Source organism: Aphis gossypii, chromosome 1 (genome assembly GCF_020184175.1).
Source record: "Aphis gossypii isolate Hap1 chromosome 1, ASM2018417v2, whole genome shotgun sequence".
NCBI lineage: Eukaryota > Metazoa > Arthropoda > Insecta > Hemiptera > Aphididae > Aphis > Aphis gossypii.
In genome coordinates this window covers 36,583,417-36,603,275 of record NC_065530.1, presented here as the reverse complement: position 1 = coordinate 36,603,275, position 19,859 = coordinate 36,583,417, and the positions used below count along the sequence as shown (strand labels likewise).

General features: G+C 27.1%; 2 protein-coding genes across 5 annotated transcripts; one reads left to right on the top strand and one right to left on the bottom strand.

Moving 5' to 3' along the window:
- Nucleotides 1-989: 989 nt before the first annotated feature.
- LOC114124980 (RING finger and transmembrane domain-containing protein 2) lies at nt 990-9,698 on the bottom strand. 4 transcript variants are annotated; one of them, XM_050202734.1, is made up of 9 exons: nt 9,561-9,698; nt 5,185-5,260; nt 4,808-5,119; nt 4,539-4,733; nt 3,599-3,718; nt 3,311-3,530; nt 3,072-3,225; nt 2,788-3,003; nt 990-1,793 (listed from the first exon to the last, which is right to left on the bottom strand). In XM_050202734.1, the coding sequence occupies exons 2-9, from the start codon at nt 5,228-5,230 to the stop codon at nt 1,560-1,562; spliced, it is 1,497 nt and encodes a 498-aa protein (XP_050058691.1). In that variant the 5' UTR covers nt 5,231-5,260; nt 9,561-9,698; the 3' UTR covers nt 990-1,559. The 4 variants fall into 4 exon arrangements, with proteins under 4 accessions (XP_050058691.1, XP_050058684.1, XP_050058681.1 ...); XM_050202727.1 differs by lacking the exon at nt 9,561-9,698 and adding an exon at nt 5,350-5,486; XM_050202724.1 differs by lacking the exon at nt 9,561-9,698 and having other exon boundaries at nt 5,185-5,481.
- Nucleotides 9,699-14,272: 4,574 nt separating this feature from the next.
- On the top strand, nt 14,273-16,960 carry LOC114124992 (RNA-binding protein squid-like). The gene is made up of 3 exons (XM_027988461.2): nt 14,273-14,555; nt 14,734-15,021; nt 15,170-16,960. The coding sequence occupies exons 2-3, from the start codon at nt 14,740-14,742 to the stop codon at nt 15,737-15,739; spliced, it is 852 nt and encodes a 283-aa protein (XP_027844262.1). The 5' UTR covers nt 14,273-14,555; nt 14,734-14,739; the 3' UTR covers nt 15,740-16,960.
- The last annotated feature ends 2,899 nt before the right edge of the window (nt 16,961-19,859 follow it).

Here is a 19,859-nt window from a genome sequence, read left to right as displayed (position 1 = left end):
TTTCGATGCGGGATGGGGTCTATAGTGTGAACTTTAATTTAAACACGTTTATATCTAAAAATAAATTTCAATATAATAATTTGTATTTTTGTCGATACCTTAGTGGGTACGTGTACACCGAAATAAGTAATGTGCCGTTGATAGATAATCTGTTTGCGCATTCCTTAAAAAATAAAAACAAATATTCTATACCTTCGGTTTTCACATAAAATTGATCTTCGGTCCGCATTTTCGGTCCGTATTTCGTTGTCCTAAAAAAAATATAAGAATATAGCAACGCCATCTCTCGACAAAAGTGAACGTCGCGTAAAGTTCAAAACGACAATAGCTATACGACGACAGACGATGTCACCAGAAAACTCAAAACCAGTAGTTGTACTGAAAACCAAAACGGATAGTACTTGCTGGTATCCTGTGAACGTTTAAAATGTTACATACTTCTTTGGTGAACTTAACGCTTTTAGCAGATAACGAAATACATCCCAAAGTCACGAGAATGCTAAAACAAAAAACCTTCTTTTAGGGTCTGAGGATATGCACCTGCAGAGCTAGGTGTCGGCACTTTTCCGATGTGCATTGGATAACCGCTTACAAAACTTCAGCTTTTGATCAATTACTTCTAATACCTAATTTTATTAAATTATTGAGTCTTAACATAGGTAATTAATACTAAATTTGTTATCACAGTATTGAGTAGATGTTTTATGTTGTAATCATCTTACTAAAACCTCCAAAACAACAACAATAGACGGTCGTAGGGAAGCAGAATATTTTTACGCGGATCACTAATACCATCATTTAATCACCATTGCAATATGAATTTAACGACAAACGCAAAAATCTATAGGAAGTTTCCAATAAGATGATCCTTATTACTTAATAGTTGCCTCTTAAAATGTTAACAAATAGTTAATGTATTATACACTTATCTTTAGTTGCATTATGCTCCACAGTTATATATTATTCAGAATTTATTTATACTGAGAAAATTACCAAAATTAAAACATTTTTATTCATCCGATTTCTTAACAATGAATAACATAATAATATTTAAAAAAACAATACATTTTGTTTTTAACAAACATAAACTGTACAGTTTTGTTGTTGATTGAGACCAATACTATATGTTGTATAGTTGTTTTAAGTTTCTGAAGAATATTATTTTGCAACAAGCTCATACCACAAAAACAAAAAATACACAATTATTATACACATATGAACTGGTAAATCATTGTCTAACCACCACAAATGTTTCACATTTTCAAACATAATTACAACTATAATTAGTCGATAAAATTAACAAACATTTCTATAATGATATTTAAATATAGCTTAACAAATATACATTTACATCTTTAAATCATAGTGGACATCTATCACAGACAAATATTTTATGCGTTAAAAATAAAATAAAGTAGAAAAGTTAAATGACTAAAGTATTTCCTATAACGTATAAATAATTGGTAGGTACTGAGAAAATTAATTATAAAACAATTAACAAGAGGAGAAATATTAACATAAAAAGCGGTTTAATTGGTTAAAGGTATCGCATTTAAATGTTAAAAGAGTTGTATAAAGTTAGTCGTAGAACCGTCTCGCCACGCAGGATCATCCACGAGTTTTGCTCGACACAGTGGACATGTTTGCTCACGATCAAACCACTTGGCCACGCAAGCTTCACAGAATATGTGCTGGCATTGTAATAAAACAGGTGTAGCATACTCGTCATGACATATAGGACAATTGTTGCCAGCTATTGTCAGCTGTTCCTTGCTTGGCGCTGTACCCAATGCCTAAAATTTACAATTAAATTTTGTTAGGTTATTCTTAATAAATAGTAATATTTTTTATGATATTTATGTAAAAAAAACATAAGTTTATCATATAAAAGAAAACAATAAGTATGATAATTGACAACTGATTAATAGAAAATGTAAGCTTTATACTTTACACTTTTTTATATAATTTGGTAATTTATAAATAAGGTATGATTACTATTTTATTTAAAAAAAAAAAATATTCTACAGTCAATAATAAAGATAAGATAAAAATTGAACTGAAACGATTCGAATGATTCACAATATGTATAAAAAAAACTAGTAAACCTATTAAACAAAAACAACTTAAGTATCAAGAAAATAATTTATCTTTAGACAATATTTTCAATAAGTTAAATTTGTATTGTATATTGAACAAGTATGCATTAAAATCAACAAAATGACCAAACAGTGCTAAAAAATATTTAAAAAATGAAAAAAATCTCAAAATATGCAAACAAAATGCAAAATAAAAGTTTCAACTTTGAAGCATCCGTTACATGAAACAAATTATGTACATAGAAAGCATTGTCTAAGATCAAAAGATGTACTTTACATTGAAATCTGGGCTATACTTTAGTATTTCCTATCACTCTACAAAACAGAACAGCCAAAGTAGGAAATTACTAGAAAATAGCTGTTTTTGAACAATAACTAACAAATTATTCCATAAAAAACTAATTATTTTTGAAAAGGACAAGTACTTAATAGTTTCAAGAGGGAAATAAACTGTAATTGACAATTTTTATTTCAATAAATCTTTAGTACTATACATTACAAATCAACAATGTGAATTTGTATGACTGAATGGAACATTTATAATTTCTATAAAATAATGATAACCTGTAAATGTTTTATTTTATATAAATAATAATAAATTATGTAAGAATCCAACCAGCAACTGTGTCAAAAATATAATTCCTTTGATAATGATAAAAATATATTAATTTATAAATTATAATGAACTTACAACATTCTGAAGTAATTTATATGAAGCCGTCCACCATAGTTTCACACAACCCATTAAATCGGTACCTTTTGACACCATGTAAGCAGCAGATAAAAAGACACCAATAACTTTTTTCGGACCCTGATAAGATTCTAACATGTAATACAACCATGGTTGAACAGGCACACAACACCGATATAATTGAGATGTAGCTTCAATGAATAGGTACACTTTTCCCTAAAAAAAATTATGAGAATAAATTTATTTTTTTTAAATAGTCATAGGTAATATAAAAGTTTACATACTCGTTTAATTATTGGTAAAATCTTAATTGGCATTATAATAATTATTATTTTAAAAATAATCGTTATTAATTTTAAAATGTAATCATCCACTGCTATTGACCATAATAGACTGGTAATTGTCAAAGGTTGTGTGAATGGAGGAATAAATATCAACCTGGAAATACAAACATGATTTATCAATTTTTCTATAAATCTAATGTTATATAATTAATTCAGATTTAGTTATGAATTATAATTACCCAAAATGTAAGTTCATGTCAGTGTAAAAAAAGTAGAATAGAAATACAGACATGGCCATATGACAAATAGCAAACAGTAAAAAGCCAATACTCCGCTGTGATTGTTTGGCCACCTCACGTTTTACCACATTGTTGAAGTAACGAAATGAAATAAAGAGCACCAAAAAGAGTAGAATAGCTGAAATCACAAGATACATACAAGCACGTTCGTTAGTCGAACCTTCAGGCCATATATCTTTTTTAGTCATGCTTACACAAACAGTTGAACAGAGTAGCTGTTTAATTTACCTGGAATATGGTCGAATACAGCTTTTGATAAAAGTATCAATAAGAATGGAATGTATTTAAGAGCTACACTCAACATTTGAGCGATTTCTGGGTTGTGCCTAAGAACATCGTCTTCACTTTCTGAAAAAAAAATAAAGAATAAAATTCAATATTAATGAAGTATGATAAATGGGTACTAAAATTATATTATTAGATATAATTTTTTTCTTCTTCTTCAAAAAAAAATTTCATTAATTATTAAATCTTATAGTATTTAAAGAAAATCTACTGAGGGTGTTTTAATGATGTATAGCATGTATAATTAATTTGTATATTAGATTCTAAAAGACGCAAGTAATATATGGTTTTACATTTTTTGTGATAATTTAGAGCATTCATGTCTTCACAATAAAAAAACCTCAAATTATCAAGGTAAAAATTAATTATATTAAAGTATGCCACTACCTCAATATGATCTTCATACAATGTATGATACTGTGACATTAATTATTAACCAATTTAAATAACATGCTTAAAAATTCATTTTATCTTTTATTTCAATAATAATGGTAATATTCAATAAATCTGAATACAATATATATTATACATTTTTATACTTCAAGATTTAGTATTTTAAAATTTAATTTAAATATTCTATAAAGACATTTCAAAAAAGTTAATGTTATTTAAACAAAAACAAAAATCTCCAATAAATATAAAAATTCAATATTTTATTAATTAATTTAATCATTAATTTACTTCAAAATAAATACAATGTATAGTAGTGATTAACATACCAATATTAATAGTGGAACTACTAACTGTTAAGTTAAATAATGTGGTTTAAGATAATTTTGAAACAAATATTAAATAATTAGGGATAGGTAATAATTAAGAAAAAAATTATACCTGCAGAATATTAAAGTATTATTAAAATTAACGAATAATCTAAATAACTTACGGTTTTCATTGTTATTATTATTAGATCCATTAAGTGAAGATCCTCCCGGACTTTGAGGCAATTGTTCTACATTTAAATCTGAATTGGATAAACTCATATCTATTGCTACATCATTATTTGGTTCAGTAAGTGATCTTTGAGTAGTTAAAGGCAGTCTTTGTGACACTGGAGTTGTTGCAATCGGTCTAACCTCTCCTATAAAAAAAAATGAGTCAACTATTAGAAAATAATACATTGTATTAAGTTATTATGATATAGACAATATATACCTGTAGCTATGAAGTTTTGGTCTTCTGTATCTGTTACACTGGGTGGAGATAGAGGTAAATGAGCATTGTTGGGATTCAAATTCAACCAGGTAGGTAAGCTCAGGCGTACAGATGAACTGGGACCAAGTGGTTGGGGTGATCCAGGATCAGGGTGTCGTGCCACTGTAATTATTGGTCGTAGTTCTTCAACTACATTGTGCACATTGCTTCGAAACATGGCTGAACCTTCAGCTGCTCTACGTTCTATGGTCATCATAAGATCGGCCGCAAGGCTCAAACGACGACCAGGAACTGGTACTGCCACTCTACTATCTGTTTCCGATTTGTGAACGTAAAGACATTTGATAATATATACAGACAAACTTATTGACGATTACCATTATCAGATGCTGCAGTTCCAGGTTCATCATTTAAATTGGACATTGTTAAATTTTAAAACATAAACAATTGTACCTACGATTAAATTCAAATATTACTTAATTAAATTTATAATCTTCATTATAATATTAATTGTTGCACCACAAAATAAAATGACACATCACCTAACATAAACATATTCGGGGTTATATTATTGTAAACTGAACGTCAGAACGTCTGAATAAAATTAAATAACATAGAAAGAACGACTTTAAAATACGTTTATTCATCACAAGCAATGATTTTATGAGTTATGACATCATTATTACAATTTATTTCTTATCAAATATATTAGTCATGTTTACTGATACACATATGTTTTTACTAAGATTTTTATCAACCAAGGTCATTTGAATAAAAAGAAACAAAAACACACACTATCAAAATATTAAACCAGTATTACTGGTTTAGATAGGCTCGAATATTTTAATGTTTTTAGACTTTTAGCCGTTTTAGAGCTACAGAGTTACAAGCTATAAATTATAATTAAGTATCTATTTCAAATTTAGAAAATATAAATTAAAAAAAAATGGGGAAGTCTCTCTACTGTATCTAATAGGTGTTGATTAATGATTATCGAGGAGATCACTATTCATTTTTACTGTAGGTATACTAAAAAAGTAATGACGATTCTGAGTAAAGATTATTTGTCAAACTTTAATCTTAAAAATGTGATCAGATATACCTAAAGAGAAAGGATGATGTACTGATGTATTCAGTGTTTATGTGTGAATCAGGTCTGTCCCCTTAATTTTTTTTTGTTCAAGTCAAAAAGTGTAAACTCAATAAATTTCAAACAATAACAATATAATTTATGAATAATGAGATGTATAATAAAATAAGTAAATTACGATTATAACCGAGGGTCTAGGAATAAATTTATATATACTATCTTTTTGATACAAAAAAAAAATTAATAAGTCTGTAGGAACGTTAAATAAATTCTGAAAACTTATTAAAGAAATCCAGTCAAAAATGTACGTGGTTAGAAACTCAAAAACATCAAATAAAGAAGTTAATCAAATACTGTTTTTTTAGGAAAAGCTTAAAAATATAATATCAATACTCATATTCATAAAAAAAAATTGTACCTATACGGCAATACTTAATTATTTATTAGTTATTAATGCGCATACCTATTTCATATATTACCTATACAAAATAGTACAACAACGACAATATACAAATTTGATAACGTACTTACAACCATATCCTATATAATTAATATTATAATCTAATTACTGATTTAACGTGACAGCCCCCGGATCCATGATGATATTATAGTCGAATACCTAATTATTAAATGTCACGGACAAAAATATTAACTATATAATTTTAGGAAAAAATATTATAGTTAAAAAAAACACATTTTAATTGTATGTATTATATTTAATTACTGAATAAATAAGTAGTAAAATTAACGAAATATAATTAATTGAAATATTTTATTCTATTCAACTAGGTACTATAACATAATATAGTCAAAATTATATTACTATAAATACCAGATAAAAATACGATATAATAATATAGTAACGTTATCTAAAATTATTCACAAATACGAATATTTTCGTAATTATTACAATAAACGGTTAGACTATTAAAGTTTATCAATTATATAAGTAGATTTATACAATGCAATGACATTAATCTCACGCATTCTACAATATAGTATACTTTCATCAGATGAAAAAAATATTATCTTCGAATTCCGAAACATATTTATGAACAAATTTTATTTTTAATTCACGCACGAATATACGTACACTACCGCAAAGCATGATTATTTAACCATCACTAGTTTTCCAATATTTACATTATCCATTATTATTTATCATCGAAGTATACTTACAGAAAACTTTATTTTATTATATAACGAGCTTAATCAGTAATAGAATAAACTATTATTATCAACGATAGTTGGCCATAAGTCGATATAACGGGATAAGAAAATTTAAAAAGAATCGAAATGTAAATATATCTTTAATTATTATATAATATATCAATGTATGCATTATATTGAGGAAAATGCTAAATATGCACACGTATTAAAGATGAAACATTTTTTTTTTTTTTGAAAATTAAAAATATTATATTTTTATATTTTTTTCGGGGCTTTGTTCATATTATATGCCCTCTAAAAAAGCGTCTCCCTCAGAGTAGGCAAGTAGTGGTATGACGCCTATAAGCTGCGCATTTATATATAAATTTAACAAATGTACATAATATGCATTTCCGCCAATTCCAGTGCAGGGATGATAAAACGTATTTGATTTGAATTGTAATTTGTAGATCATATCAAAATTCATGTTTCGCAACTCTAAGTGTCTAGCAAAACTGTTCGGCAACATATCCATCTATGGTGAATAATCTGGAGACGAAACGTCCTGGTTTGGATTTTACTAAATATCTAATCTAATAATTTTGCAAATTTTCACGATTTTCACCTATTTCGTAAAAATTTAAACTATAAACGCTTATACAAATAAAATTTTGATTAACAATTTTGATTTTTTTTTCAACTACAATAAGAACAACTTATAAGGAACCTTGTATTAAATTTTCAAGTTTTTTTGGGCACCCAAAATTTTTTTATCGACACTTCAATAAAAAAAAATATTTAGAAAAATTGAAAATGTCAGTTGTCTATGAATAACTCAAAAGAAGTAAAAATATTTTAACAGTATATATAGACAACACAAATATAAACATTTGGTGAAAAGTGATTCGTTTTTGAGTTACAACCATATAAGAAAATCGATTTGGTCAAAAACTGGTTTTGCGTCAAAATTCCCGTTTTTCTGTTACTTTTTTTTTTGTTTTCTCGATTTTTTTGAAAATTGTTGGAAAATGTTTTAACCTGTAAAATGCACCAAGGATATTCACTTTGCCCCCGAAACCACCCCCGAAGTTTGAAATTGAAGCATTATTTCGACAAGTTATGCTGTACACACACATAAAAAGACATCATTGTAAAATCAATACATTCATCACTTCGTTCAGAATCTAAAAAACTATAATAATATGCAGATGCAATCGTTATTACTAATATTATGATAATCTACCAGCTGATATAGATTCGGGATGATTGAGTCATAACAAAAAGTATTTTTACATTTAATATTTTTTTTATATGTTTTTATTACAGCAAGAAGAAAAAAATGAGTAATATAGAGACGTATTTTCAACCTTGATTACTCCTAAACAAAATTTTTTTTTGAAGTTGACACTTTTAAGTAGCTATATACATGTCATAAACACAAAAAAGATAGTTCAGAGAGAAACGGAAAGTCTAGAAAATGGCAATGTTATAGTATTTGGTATAAATTTGAAATCTTTATTATTTATACTTGAATAATTACTTACAACAAAAAATACAGACTATTTTGTCGAAAACTGCAGATTTAACTTAAAATTACCATTCAAATATATAACCTATAGTAAAGGTAATCATCACAATAAAAGTTGTAAGCACTTTTGTTCCAAAGGGTGATAGTAAACCCAAGTAAAAACTAACACATTCATCACTTTGCTTAAAATCGAATATACATAGGTACCTAGACCCAAAGCCTGCAATACCTATATAAAATACACATTATTAAAATAGTCATTAGTCACATACTTCATAGTCACATGCAGATTACTAAGCCACAAGTGTACACTATGTGTAGACATAAGCTATAATACAGACATACAATCACAGGTCACACCCAATAGGCAATAACAAAAAAAAAAAAAATTAGTGATTATCGTTTACGGCGTCAAACAAGGTGTAATAAAAATGTCAACTATATAAAAAAAAATTATCATAAGCCTCCCATTCCGAGCTATACATTTCGAAAGACGCAACAGTCAAGCAGACTGTGGCTGATTTATGGACTTCAGGTATTGGAGAAGAGGACCGAAGAAGTCCGGCGTGTACAATCTATGTAGGTACCAGAGCCGTTGAGTCTACGGCATCTTCGCAATTAACACCTTAGTATATTTTATAAAACTAATTTGTGTTAGTCAAGTATACAAAACTATTTTTAATTACAATTTTAATCGTTTGGAAATTTGGAATCCATTACGACTTGAAGAGACGATAAGTTTGGCACGCTAGTACACTACGTCATCATATTCTATTACAAAATCAACGATTACCTACATTGTATTGCAACAATAATAATTAGGTAATATAGGTAGTATTGGTATATATTATATAGGTTATATTAAACAGTTAACCTAATGCATTAAGCTATATTGCATAATGTTAGTGTATGAATACTACATTTATGTATAGGTTTAATTACTTCATAATGTTTAGTTATATATCCTGATATTTATATATACTTACATGTATTATAGGTGGACATACACACTAAAACAGAAAGAAACACATGAAACAACCTTAATCCGCTTTGTAGATTTTTGTACAATATTATATTATTCTATAATATAAATTATAGTAATCGTTGCATCATACAGAATACAAAAGAGTTAGGTACCTACTATACATATTATATTTATTCACAGGTACCTTTATAATCAAATAAAAATTGAACTATGATACTGTAAGCATACAATAACTAAAAATCGATTAAAATATATGTAAGATAACTTATTAATTTATTATCGTTCTAACTTATTATTAATAATAGGTATAAAAATAAGACGACCGATAATAATTACATGTATATTATAATACATTTATATGATGCACAATGTATTCCATATGAAGTATATTTAACTAGGTATACCTATAATCTATATAGCACATTATGATATAAATAATAAAATGTTCGTAGGAAACTTAATAGGTAAAAAAATTAATTAAAATATACACTTAGGTATAAGCATGATATACTTATTATAGTAAATAATAATCGTCAAAATGTATACAAACACTAATGTGCTCTTCAAAATTAATAGATACTTACTATTACATTGTGTGTTTTAACTTTTAGTTATCAACAACAAGTCGAAGGTTAAACCAGCCGCTTTAAACCTATGGGCAATATGATAATAATATTAATAGTATCTACAAACAATTAACGTATTTTGTGGTTTCCTCAGTAATATGCACTTAAGTAAATAGTTAAGTATTGAGTATGTCATATGTAATGACATGCCTTAAAGTAGCTTAAAATGTCAAAGCGTACTGTGAGTCTATAATATATACTAGCTTTTTTTAATGTTCCATGTAAATTTAAATAATTCGATTATGTATTATTTAGGATTTATAAATTTTAAATTTATACGTTGTCGTAAACTCGTAACCGATGGTGGAAAATATATTAGTTAGCTAGTAGCTAGTAGGTACCTATTTTTAATAGATAAATATTAGTATCCATATTATTAATTTAATTTACATATATATTATTTACCATGTTTGTTCCTATTTTAATAATTCCAACTTTTGAACTCTAGCAGTTAACACCAACAATTTATTATTATGAATTTATACATATTGTGAAATGATTTTATAACAAAGTAATAAATCATAACTAATATTTAACCGTGTTTTTAAAATAATACAATATCAATAATAAAATAGAAAAATGAATCATATTGTCTTTAATATTTACATTAACATAATACACACATTAGTTTTATTAACAGCAATAACATAAATGTATATATAAAATAACAAAATAAAATATATGTTATTATATAATAATATATTATTGTATTAAATATAATAAAAAGTATTTTAGCAAACATGGATATGCATGTAATATAATAATATTTATAAAAGTAACTTTCGATAATTAAAAGCTTAAATACTTAAATAACTCATAGCAGTTATAGCCCATAGGTTAGGTATATTTAACTATCCCAGTTCCTAATTGTTCTGTCGATAGAGTATTTTCAAAGTTATCAACAATAAAAAATAAATATAGAACAAGCCAGACTCAAAAAATTTCAAAATCATTAAGGATATAATATTCAAAAAATTATATTGTACAATTGATTGAATTCAATGAAATATTAAAACAATTTACGAAATGGAAACCATGAAAAAAAATTTAAGTTGCCTATTAACCAATACAGTATTTTTTTTTTATATATTAATGAATATGAATACTAATGATAACCTACACATCCGTTTTGATTTGATTTTTCATTATTCTACTTATAACACATTTTTATGTAACTACATTACTTGATGAATGTATGTGCAATTATATGGTTGGCTATATTTTATTTAAATTAATACACTTAATTATTTAGTACAAACCTATTTAATAAAATATTATTATAATATATTTATATTATAAATTTAAGAAAATATATAGGTATGTAATATTTTAGGTACTATAATCATGGGCGCTCATTGGGGAGGGCATTTCCTCCCATGGACAAAAAATATTATGAACTTGTAGCTCAATAAATATTACAATAATATTATTATTATCATACATTTGAGAATTTTTTTGTTTTGACCCCTCCTAAAATGTTACCTATGGGCGCCCATGACTATAATATTTTTTTTTTTTTGAACTAACACACTATAAATGAAAATTTGCAAACGTTGAATATTATGTTACTCTTGATATTACTATTATATAGTTTATATTTTGTTTGTAATAAACAATTTTTAAGATCATACAGTAGTATTTATTGTATCATAATACCATTAAATTTTTATTGTTTTGTACTTATTAGTTTAATCTCAGGTGGTGTTCGACGGCTCGAAAAATGTAATAAAAGTACTACATACAATACACCTACACGGTACACTTCTATAGAAAATATAATATTTCAATACAATATTGTATACATATTATAAAAGAGTTTATTTGCGTATCCATAAGGTAAGGTTGTAAGATACTTAAATAGCTATATTGACTAATAAATAACAATATTTATATGTTTATTGTACATATTTATGATCATATTGTATATAGTATATTGGCTAAAGATTTTAATAATGTATATGATATTATATATAATATATTATGAATATAATAATTAATTATTATTTTATGTATACCTATTTCATTAACAGAACGCCACACCCGTATGTGTTGTATCTGTTCTAAAAGCACCGTACACGCGAAACATATTTAAAAACTGTTCTGTGCAGGATGAATTTACTCCCTCGATACTTAGGACTTGGGCATTAGGCAGGTATATCAGAATAACTATTAAAATTTTAAATTGCATTGGGAACAACTTTATTTGTGTCGTAGCGTTTTATTTATTTTTATTACATGACCACAATAATATTAATGTTGTTGGTTTAAAAACTTTGAAAAAAAATGGTTTTTTTATTTAATTATTAAAAATTATTGGTTACTACTACCAAAAAATTACTTTTCATCGGGTTATATTTGCTAATTGCTAATATGTTTTTCATAAAATCCCTGAAATTGTGGATTTTGAATGAAATATACAAGGCACACGACACTGCAGTGCTTAAGTTCTTTATTGTTATTACCTAGGTCCTAGTACCATACCCAGTATCTGTAGGTTATAATATTTTTATATAAATACTTTTCTTGATTTCTGTTTAGCGAATTGGTCATACACTCATCCCATGACATAGATTCAAGTAAAACATTTTCAATATTGAGAATAGCAAATGAATTTAATTTTTCTTTTGAAAGAGTAGATCGCAATAAATAGTTCTTCTTACTGACCAAATGGTCTAAACGACTAAACGATCTTTCGCCGGAACAGTTAGATATAGTTAGAATATATACATTCTTAATGGAATTTCAGAACAAAATTATTCAACTTTGGAAAATATTATAGGAAATGTTATCTTTATTATACACCTAGTCGTTTAATAATTATTATTATTGAGAGTGGACAGTAAGACTGTAATTATTACTCGTAATTCAGATATCGCTAAATTCGTGGAAACGCGTATACGAGTTCACGCGCCTTGTACACTATCGTAATCGCTGATAGTTTTAATCACTCAAATGGTACCTACATTATTTCAAAACTTTGTGCCTTTAAAATCTTGCGCCCGGGTCCCGGGGACAGATGCCCCCTTAGCCCCCCTTTAATTCGGCTCTGGCTCGGGCCTCAGGACTATTTATGAAGTGTAGGTAATTCAATAAATTTATTGTCAGACATCGTTATCGACTACGGGCCATAAAATTACTATAATATAGAGTACACAGACCATAGACCTTATACTAGTATAAGATAATATTAGTCCATGATCGGGTATAATATTATCGTATATACGATGATGTATAATAATATGTAAGTACTATGTACATACACTATTGTCGGGCGTATAATTTATTTTATTTACGCCATTGCAATATACCATCACAATCTATTAAAAATTTACAAAATTAATCGATACTTATTATTCTCTAATAGTCTTCATTGTACAAAATATTCTCAAATACGTATAAAAAACTTTTACCATTAATTTACACAGTGGTCGGCAACACACGGTCCGCGATTACAATTTATAACTATAGTTACTGGCTTACTGCCGTTACTGGAGCGTCTGGAGCCCGCGGAATAATATTATATAGGACTATAGGAATGCGAAATCTTTACAAATCAGTAATCACGAATAACGTGTAAATTAGAAATTGTCAACTTTTTTTGTGTTAAGGGAGAAAAAAGAAAAAAAAATGTTCACAGGTCTACACCTTATTTTAATTACAGTTTAATTTTTTTTTTTATCAACTAATATAATGTGGCATACCATAGTTTCATACAACTGTCTAGTATTGACCATCGTCTGGCATGATGTAGACACTCAAACTCGGCATTCGATTTCATTCTATTTTACGTACAAAATAAGTGACAGGATAATGGATCTAATTAACTAAATATTTGCAAATATCATAATCGAATTACACCAATATTATAAAATAATAGAAATATTAAATTTCAATTCGTTTAGTTAGAACGAAAATATCACTTACTGGGTCATTATTAATTACCTATTTAATTATTTTTTTTTCAATTCAAGGCGATACTGGTTTGCCGCCAAACGTGGCAAAAAGCCACAAACTGTTCGACCAGTTGGTAGCACTACATCCAGTTCCCTCCATTTTGTTTTATTTACTTGCTCTCTTTTTCTCCCGTTGGCAACCAACAGACAACAAACCCGGTTAGAGTGAGAGATAAATGGCGTTCGCCGTCCGCATCTTTCAGCGTCAATGTGTGTGCGTTTGGCGTGTAAATAATAATAAAATCGTTACAGTATTTACCCGCTGCGAGAAACAACTTTAAACACACACGCACGTCCGCTAATAGTCTTGTCACGTTGCTGTTTCCGATCGCGGATTGACGATAGTAGCTACAACAGCGGCCGCCGTACAAACTTTCACACGCGGACCGCGGCTATCGCCGATACTTCAGCAAACTGGTGAGCATATTAAACTATTTTAATTCTGAAACCACATACCTATCTCAGTGTCGGAAAACATTAAGTCGGCAGTGGCGAGCCACTAAAACTATATGGCTAAAACCACTTCTGCAAACACCTTCCGTTCTCTGTCATTTGTGGCCAATCCTTACGAATTGTTTTATTTTTCATGTTACAGGAAGACATGGCGCAACAACCGAATGGTAATGGCCGGTCCAATGGACCCGGCCGAGATGATGATAAGAAACTATTTGTTGGCGGCCTAGGCAGGACCATTACCGAGAAAGAACTTCGGGAGTATTTCACTCAGTATGGTGAGATTGAAAACATCAACATCAAGACCGACCCATTTTCCGGACAATCCAGAGGGTTTGCATTTGTACAGTTCGTGAATGCCAAGACTGTGGACGATTTGTTGGCTGCTGGTGATCATTTTATCGCTAATAAGAAAGTCGATCCTAAGAGGGTGAGTTTCTTTTGTTTATCTATATCGCTTGATTGATGTACATTGATATGACACAATATATCATATAATCATATAATCATATTGTATGTAAGGTACACTTATTGTTCTTTAATTATAATAATTTTATAATCTTATGCTATTATTACAGGTAACTAAGAAAGTTAATCCATTGCGTTGTAAAATTTTTGTTGGAGGCTTAACTTCTGAAATGACTGAACAAGATGTACGGAATTATTTTCTTCAGTTTGGTCAAATATCTGAATATCAGCAACCTTTTGATAAAATGAAAAATCAAAAGAAGGGTTTTTGTTTCATAACGTTTGAAGATTCTGAAGTTGTTAATCAAGTATTGAAAAATCCCAAACAAGTTATTAATGGCAAAGAAGTAGATGTAAAAAAAGTCAAGTTTAATCCTGAAACAATGACTGCTCCTGGAACCAGGACTGGTCCAGTGGGTGGTGCTAGACCTCCTGCTACTTTTGGCTTGAGACCAGCATATCCTGGTTATATGGCACCAGCAGCTGCTTCACCCTATGGTACTGCTGCAGATTATGGTTATGCAGCTAATGCTTATGATGCATACGGTGCTTATGGTGGATATGACTATTCCGCAATTGGCTACGGCGGAGGTGGTGGTGGCGGTGGTGGTTATCCAGCACAAGCCTATGGAGGTGGCAAGTATCGAGAAGCAACATATCCACGACATGCACCTTACTGAATTTAAGAGGCAAGTATAACGTTTGACGAGTAATCTTGGCGGACACATTAAGACTGTGTTATTCAATTTTCACCGCATTTCTGTATGATATTAAATACTTACTACCATGAAAACATAACTCTAAATTACATGTTATATTATACAATAGTTTGTTATTATTTATAACAAAATTATAAGCCTAATTGAACAGGTCAAATATTAAGGTCTAATTATGATGTAAATAAATATTTATAAATTTTTTTGTATATCATTTTAGTAACCTATTATCAGGTACTTTGAAGTTGTGACTATAATGTAACTTCAATTTAAACCTTAATCAAAATGGCATCCTTGACATATGTAACTTGAGTTTCCTCAATATGTTGAATATTTGTATTTTGTTGTTGAATAATTTTGTATAAAGTCACTGTATTTCTGGCTTCTACTTAGTTCATTCTGGCTTTGTGAATATTAATCTACTATAATAGATCTAAAATTGTATGGTCATAGATTTCCTATTTCCATGTTTGTGTTGAGTACTAATTGCTTAACAAACAAAAATTATATTATAATAGTCAATTTTTTTTTTGTTTTTTTTTTTTTTTTTTTTGTGTATATTTATATATACAGAAATATGTATATTTCAAAATTGGAATTTTTCTTCTTGTGTTATTACATCTTTAGTATTATATTTTGAAGACTTGTTTTTAAAAAGATACGTCTAAGAAATTACAAGGGTTTTAATATAATAATTTAATCTGGTCTTCTGGATATGTCTGTTCATTAGGTTGTATTAGAATTAAGTTTGATTTAAATTCTTTTCTTATAATATTCACGTTTAAATTAATTTTTTGTGTGCTTTTTTTCATAAATAATAAAATATAAAAATTCTAAATGAAGAAAATTACTTAATAAATATTTTTTTTATATCTCTGTCATGTTACAATTATTTGTCAAACTTTTTTCCGTTTGTAAATAATGTATTGTAAATTATTTTTTTATTTTTTTAAACCTAATTTTACTTAAGGTTATTCATTTTTTTTCTGATAACTGAAACATTGAGAATTTTTCATTGTTTCATTAAATATCAATAATTGAAATTATTATTGATTGACTTATTATATATCTAGCTTATAATTTTTAAGTATCAAAATGTAAACACTACATGATTATTACCTACATTGTACATTAATTTATTTGTACAACAGTATTTCATTTTTAAATTATAAGTGAAAAACAATCTGAACTGTCTTATTGTTTTTAATTTATAATCTTGTGAAATTGGTTGATTAAATACAAAAAATGTATTAATTATTACTTGTTAATAGTTATTAGAAATCAAATCAAATAATTTACTAACATAATTATTTAAAAAAATGTATGTATATATTTTATATAAATAGGTAATAGTTATTATTGTGATACAATTAAATGTACCTCAGTATTATACATTCTATGTTCCTAAATTTCAATTTGGATATTTTTTATCAAATTTATTATGGTCAAAACAAATTTTAATGTAATAGCTATGCTATGAAACTTTTTAAAAATAGAATACCTTAAAAGAAAAAATTAAACAAAGCTAAAATTCTTTGTATGGTGACATTCGTTGGATCTCTCCTCTTGAATATGCTCCTGTATAGAAATGACTTCAAAAAACATTCTCACTTAAAATATATATATATATATCATTAAGTGCTGATGTGTGGATATATTCAAGGCTGGAAATTAATGAATTAAAATTAAATTAATTAACTTTACTTTTTTTTTTTCAAAAAAACTTAATAAGATTAACGTATCAACTTCAAGTAAATTTTTTTCAAGAGTATTTAAAACAAGTTAATTTTTGTCCAAAGAATAAAGACAATTTTTGAATGAAGTTTTTTGATAACTTATTAAACTTTGATGTATTGTTTTAAATTTCCCCAGTATTTTCTCTAGCATAAAGAAAAACTATCTAATAAACAATAACATGTGTCTGGAATTTTTTATTTTACAAATATTAATTTGAACATTTTAACAAATTATGAGTAACTTTTAACTTAACTTACTTTTATTGTTTTAAACTAACTTAATAATTTAAAAAATATTGTTAACTTGCCCAGCCTTGGATATATTACATGGTATACAATACTAGAAATTGATTTTGTTAATAAGGGTATAGATTCTAATCATCAAATTACAGATAATTAACCATCATGTGGTATATGTTCAGGCATGCATGCAAGAATATCTGTATTTTGTTCAATTGACTGTTACAAGTCTCAACCATACTTAGTTAGCATTTCATAAAAAATATTTAGTGGTAATAAATTAGTTTCATATTATAGTTATACTAAATTTAGCCTTAAAGTTGATTTCTTTTTAATTGCCCAAAGTCCTTAAAATACACTTTAATTTAACATTTGATTCATTCTCATTTTTTAAAGGTGTATAATCAAATAATTTAAATTATAAATTATTATTGTCAACTAAATGTAATAAACAACATTACATGTTGAACCTAAACCAAAACACATTAAAAAAAACATTGTAAGCTTTGATGTCTGATGTTTATTATACAGCTAAAAAGTTAATGAAAAGACAATTACAGTTTTTTTTCAAATGTATGGTAACTGCCTCTATAATATTAAATAGGTCATCTAAAGATCTAATTAAATTAGGCATCAAGTAATACATATGCTCATAAAGTCATAACAGATTTACAGTTGACAATTATTGTGAGTAAGTACTTACACAGTCAACTTATGAAAAATTATTTATTTTATTTAAACATAATTATTAAATTGTTAGTTTTTTTTTATCATGCTTTCCTATTTTAATTAAGAAAATGGAAGAAAAATTGAAGTATTGGAAATAAGTCAAATATTCAATATTTTTGAAAACCTTTATATGGGTGAATTTCAGCCCATATTTTAATTTTAAACGAGATTATAAATTTTAATATTATATGAAAAAATAAAATATGTTACTGCCCATTTTATCATTAGTTTCTTTGTAAGTTTGCATCAACATTTTAATTTTGAAAATAAAATTTTTATAATAAAAAAAAAGATGTATACCAAGACCCATGTATTGATAAAACCCAGTTATTATGGTAAGAAAACATGATTAAATATAAAATGTCGTCAATGTCATAGTAAGTAATTGTTATTTAATTTTTTTTAATATTTTAATTGTTTAAAAAAAAGTTATCTCAAATCTTTAGACTGAATTCTAATCAATTGACAAGTATAAATAAATTATTCCATTGGTTATTTTAGTGCATATTTAATATAATATTTTGCAAGCTATTGAACAAACCGGTATAGTATAAGTTATAGTTACAGCAGTGAAATTCGAAGCAAGTATTTGATTGTTGAATATTAGACATTATCAACTTTTCATAAATAAAGTATACTTATTTATAAAACTTTGTTTTATTTAGTACATAATACCATTGATAAATGATAAATACTAAGGAATGAAATACCATGAAGTTTAGAATATTCACTGGAAATTTTATTTGTTTTGGTCTGATTTTGGATCATAAAAATGAATAGTCCAAATTCAAATTAAAAGATCTATGCTAAAAGGCTTGCTTAGATATTTAATACAGAAACATACATATTAATACAATTGACTTGTTGCCCATGTGTTAGTGTTAACTGTAATACAGTGAGTTCTGCTTAATGTGATCACTTTGGTGCAGGTAATTTTGATTCTATAAAGCATTTACAACATTACACACACAATTTGGTTTGGGATTTTCATTTTTAATTCTAATAAACGGTTAATCCTATAAACCAGTGATCACATTAAGCGGAACTCACTGTATTAAAGATATGAAGTATCTATAATCTATATTCAAATTCGAAAATATGTATTAACATCATAAAATACTTAATTATTACTTGGTCAGTTTATCCGAATTTATAAAATAAAAATGGATAAATAACTGATTAATATGGTTTTTAGACTTAATGTTTAGGTCTCAATTTAAAATACATTATATTGTTACTATAGCTACAATATAAATATATTGTATATATGATTGCTATATAAAATCTATACAAGTTTTAAAAAAAAATCCTATTATCTCCTTAAAAGTTGAATTTTGAAAAGTCCTAACATAAGAAACTTCTACACAAAATATCAAGTG